This window comes from Pteropus alecto, unplaced genomic scaffold (assembly GCF_000325575.1).
Source record: "Pteropus alecto unplaced genomic scaffold, ASM32557v1 scaffold16, whole genome shotgun sequence".
NCBI lineage: Eukaryota > Metazoa > Chordata > Mammalia > Chiroptera > Pteropodidae > Pteropus > Pteropus alecto.
Genome location: NW_006438867.1, coordinates 3159706 through 3164788, shown reverse-complemented (window position 1 = coordinate 3164788; position 5083 = coordinate 3159706). Strand labels below are relative to the sequence as shown.

General features: G+C 45.2%; 1 protein-coding gene across 2 annotated transcripts in view; it reads right to left on the bottom strand.

Annotated features, from left to right (window-relative positions):
* The window catches only part of DCLK1 (doublecortin like kinase 1), a 323350-nt gene that overhangs the window by 61850 nt on the left and 256417 nt on the right, over positions 1–5083 (bottom strand). For both annotated transcript variants that reach the window (XM_025049488.1, XM_025049489.1), the window contains exons 8-9: positions 671–728; positions 56–175 (exon numbers count right to left, since the gene is read on the bottom strand). In XM_025049488.1, the coding sequence (XP_024905256.1) occupies positions 56–175; positions 671–728 (178 nt within the window). The remainder of the gene's footprint in view (positions 1–55; positions 176–670; positions 729–5083) is intronic.

The following is a 5083-nucleotide window of genomic DNA, read 5'->3' as shown; positions in this document are numbered from 1 at the left end:
TTATCGAAAAGTGTGCTGCCTTGTATAGGTTTATTTCTTTTTCCAAAACACACACCTTTACCAATTCCATGACAAGGTACAGTTCGGTTGGCACATCCATCTCTTCAATCAGAAGAACGATGTTGGGGTGCTTCACTCTCCTTAAGATAGACACCTCGTTCTGGATCATGTGCTCCTGTCCAAGGGAGAAGTGAACTTAATCAACATAAACGGCCACGTGTAGGAGGCGCCAACTCAAAGGAGTAAAACTACACTATGTGGAGATCAAGGGGCGTGTAATTGGGTCAAACATAAGAGTATATCTTAGATTCTGACATTCAGAGAGCCTAGAATTGCCAAAAGATGCTGAAGGTCCTTAGATGACACTTGTAATTTCAGAATCTATCACAATAACTATAAGTTCATGTAGGATGAAATGAAACTTAGATTATAAAGTAATGAGAGAAAGTAAACAAGCAAACAAAGATAAGGAGCATAAATAACATCCAATCACTCCAGCTAACTTTTATTCTCGGACTATTTATAGAATAAAGTTATATCCTAATTAGTATATAACATTCTATTCCATCAAAACACAACAAATGGGGTGAACTTATGTTTATTTGGGAGCTGATCCCTGTGTCTCTACCCCCAAATATTATATTTTCATAAGAATAAACTTTATACATACTTTGCCTCGGCATTTGCTTTTCTTGATAATTTTCAGGGCATACTCCCTAGCAGTCGACCTGCAAAGAGAAAATTTTTAAAAATATAAACTTAATTTCAGATCTATTGAATCATCGTGTTCAGAATTACTTTCTTCTCCCATAGGTCTTGCATTATGACATAAATATTTTGTAAATAACTCTCTTTTCCTTTTTTAAAAGAAATCTGTAAACTCCTAGGGGTCGAGCGAGTGTAAGAACAACAAATATGGCAGCACAGAAACCTCGCGAGCTGTTAATGTGGCCACACTGGTAACAGAACCAGCACTGTCGCTTCCGCCGTGAGTAACTAACTCCTCCTGCTACGCTGCCCTGCCCTGCCCTGGAGTGACAGATCAGGACTTAACACAGATATGAGTTTCAGCCCCTCCTCTTCCCAGCTTCTTCTGAGTTTCTCTCTCCTGGCTATGTCAGTTTTCTGGATGGTTCGCACGGTCTCACTGAAAACTCTAAAGAAGCAGTTCACATTTGTTCGACTCGGGCTCAGTGTGCAAACATGTGCGGTCGGCTGGAGAACTCGTGGGTAACGCGTCTGCGATGCAGAAAGGGGTATGGCCTGAGCTTCCTGTGACCTCTTGGGCCTTTGATGGCTGTCTCGTTTCACAGAAATAAAATAGAGGTGACAGTTAAAGGGAACTCACTTTCCCAAAGCCAGATGGCAGTGTTCAAATCAGGACTTTGAGCCCTTGGGGTCTTGGCCGCCTTCGCATATAGCCCAACACTGCCGCGCTTCGCGGCGGGTGTGGGAGGGATGGTTTGGTCAGCCTGCCGCCTTTAAATAGCTTCCTGACTTGTGTTAACACTTCTAAGGCACTGTAGCGCCAAACGGCACACGTCTGTTGTCGAAGGACACAACGCTTACTTACTAATCATAATAAACTGACACTTCACCAAGCAATGCCCTTTCGTTCTGGTGGGAAACCAAGACGGCCCAGCCTTTCATCTATAGATAAAACCCAGTTTTAGGATCCAGATGAATACAGTGGGAATGGGGTTGCTAAAAAACAAAATTTTAAGATCAGGTTTTAAAATCGTCAGTATGGAGAATTAAAGTGTGTGGGGTGGGGGTCCTAGTTCTATAGAGCATCTGCCTACAAACAGATTAAGATGTTGACGATGTGTCTCAAGGGCATTTTAGAAACCCATCTTGTCATTTGCGTCTAAAAATGCTTCTCCCGCCACACTTCAGGCCTCTGCATGGTTTTAGCTTGTGGAAAACAATGAACATTGACCAAATTATTGTCATTATATCTGGTGACTAAAACCAGAATAAAGTAATCACTTTGAAGACAATTTTCTCCACCAACCAGACTTTCTTATGCTGTCTTTTCCAATCAGATGAGAGAAGGCAAAGCCCTCTGCCTCAGGGAGGCTCTCCTGCAGAGATGTGGGGTGTCCAGATGAACCCTAATTGCCCCAGCCTCATGAAGAAATGGACTAAGAGGCCTAGGGATGCCCTTTGTCGACTGGGTCTTGGTTGAGTCTCCAGGCCCACGGCTGGGCAGAGAGGCCATGATGGAGGGAAACATGACCTGGCCTTGGCTGAATGCGGGGCTGGGGTGCTCAATGTCCCCACATAAACACCAGATGAGCAACACGGCCATGGGGTAGGGGTGGAGAAAAAGCACTTCAGTAAGAGGGAAAACAGAAGATTTAGTACTAGAAATTTAAAATGTATGGGCAAATGGATAAATGAGAAAGTGGTTACTCACATCATAAGGAACTCACAGGGCCCTTTAAGGAGCCTCCTCTCAAGAGACTTATGAAGACTGTGCAAATTTGAGACCTAATCAAGGAAAACTAAAAGCTGAAGTATTTCTGGATTCACTAAGAAATTATGATAAAGCAAATCTGAGATTAGAATCCACGAGCAACTTCCTAACTGGTTTATAAGGTCTCAGTCGATGGCAGGTGAGTCTGGACCCATAGACTGATAAAATCCAGCAGTCCCAGGAAGGGCCAGAGAGGGAGGACAGAGCGGACACTTGGTTCCACGCCTGCGCAAAGCGGATGGACAGACAGGACGGTGCTGGTGAGCAGAGAGGTTCTCTGAGCTCTGTGATTCCTAGTGTTTGCCATTTAATCCTCCGTTTGCTTCTGGGGAAAAGGGCCTTGTGGGTCACTCTACAGAACCTTATACGATAGGATTAAACACTCCGTGAGACTGACCCATACTTTATACCAGGCAGAGAGCCTCGCGGGGGACCACCAAAATTAACACTGCGAATTTTCTTTCTTGATTCCTTGAGGGCAGAACTATAAAGTCATAATAAAATCCTTATTACTGGAAATACATGTTTATAGGAAAGTAGCCGAGTCAGAAAAATGAGCCTAAAATCAGGTGTTAGGACTAAACGTATACCATAGAATAAAAATTTAACTGCTTGCTTTAAGATGGTAAGTGAAAACACTTGGCAAGAAATAAAACCTTAAACGAAGTATTTGCCTTCCTACACACCCTAAACTCCGAGGACCACTATGCCCATGTAATCATTCAGCAAGCAGTGACAGAGGTGAGCGAGAACTGGTCATTGTCCCCAAAGAATCTATAGGTATAATGAAAAGATGACTAGACACACGAATGCTGGTGAAAATCCAGGCCATTTGCTTGCTTGTTCCCGAAATGATATGCTTGACCTTGTACGGAATCATGGAACCTTCGAATGCCATGGCAAAAGCAGCAGCAGCCGCAGATCAAACTTTGCTTTCCTTCTGGTCCACGGGAACTCGGTTCATAAGGTCCCCTCCTTATTTAGTTTGACCCAAGGTTAGAGCCTGAACTACTAGAAAGAGATTTCCAAGTTTTACGACATGAACTAAATCTAATTTTTAATGTTTTGCTAAACATGGCTTGGAGAAAGCTGTCTCATTTAACCTAGTGGTTCTCAACCCAGTCAGGCTTCTCCCCACACACTGCCCCCCACCCCCGCCACCCCACTTCCTGAGGGCGGCAGAATGCTTATCGGAAGGGGAAGGGGCTGACGAACATGTGGCCGCCTTGGAATAAGGTGCTTTTTGTTATTGTTTGCTGTGTTTTGAAGGTTTTTTAAAAGATTATGTGGAAAAGGAAGAACAACTTAACCATTCCTCTACCACGGCATTTGTTGAATTTTGCAGCAATCCTTTGTTTTGGGGCTGCTCCTCCCAGAGAGGGCTGTGTCTTGTGCCCAGTGCAGGCCTGAACGAGCAGGACCTCCAAACGTGATGCCAAATTGTGGAAACTCCAGAGGATGGTGGCAGTTTAGGACAGTGATGGCAAAGAGGGCTAGTAAACGGCGTGCTTTGTTTACGAGGCTACAACTCAGCCTCCTCTGTAGGGGGTGACTGGCGACAGCAGAGAATTGAGGCATCCTGGAGTGCCATGCCTATCGTCTCCAGAGTGGACTTTTATTTCGAACTTGAACACTAGCCCTAGGCTCTCAGGTGCCAGAGCATCCTCGGGAAGGAAAGAAGGGAGAACACGGTCCACAAGCAGAGAGATACCTAAGCATCTTCATTCGCCCTGACTCATCCTCTCAATCCCACTTCGGAAGGAAATGCCTTCGAACTGCAGGCATGTAGTCCTTGAGGTCCTTGAGAATAATGCAGATTTTTCTAGGTGGATGCAACCCATTTTGGTGACACTAAAGTTTCAGCTCATTCGGGTAGGTTTGAGCCTGCCACGTGCATTGCTAAAGCCGGCAGCTTTGCTATGCAGCTCGTCAGGTTTATAGGTGGAGGAGTAGGAGAGGGACTCCTGAGCAGCTAGAACTTTAATACAGTTCTGACGCCTGTATTACTAAAAAATGCACGCAGTGCAGATGGGGAGGAAGGCCAAGAGCCACCAGAGACATCGTCACTGCTCATGACCACGTCACTCGTGGCTCGCGTGGTTAATCAGCCCACACGGGGCCAGGAAAGCCAGAGACGAGGGCAGCTCTTCGCCAGCGCTCTACCTGTGCTCTGACCTCTCGTTAGGCTTTTCAGCAATTTGCCTTTTCTCTGAGGCCTCCAGAAAACAGCTTCAAAACTGAGCGCATCTCGGTCCGCCACCTTCCTTTTGAATGTTCTAGGGGCTCTTGATGGCCACTCGGCAAAACTGCTGCTGGGGGACAGGCAGAAATCTAAGCGGACCTGGCAGCTACCATCAAAGTATGTGCTAGCATGGGACCACGGAAAGAAGGGCCAGGGCAACACTGTTATTGTAACCACTGGTGTAAGAAAATCTTCCCTGTGACAGCACGTTATTAACAGAGGAGGGACATACTTGTTCTTACTAAGATATATTCATCTTTCAAAATATGGCAGAATGTACCCACAAGCAATGTGTGCCATTCACAACATTCTTAGCTCTTTTATTTTCTTGGACCTCTGGAAAATATTAAAAGAATGTTTCA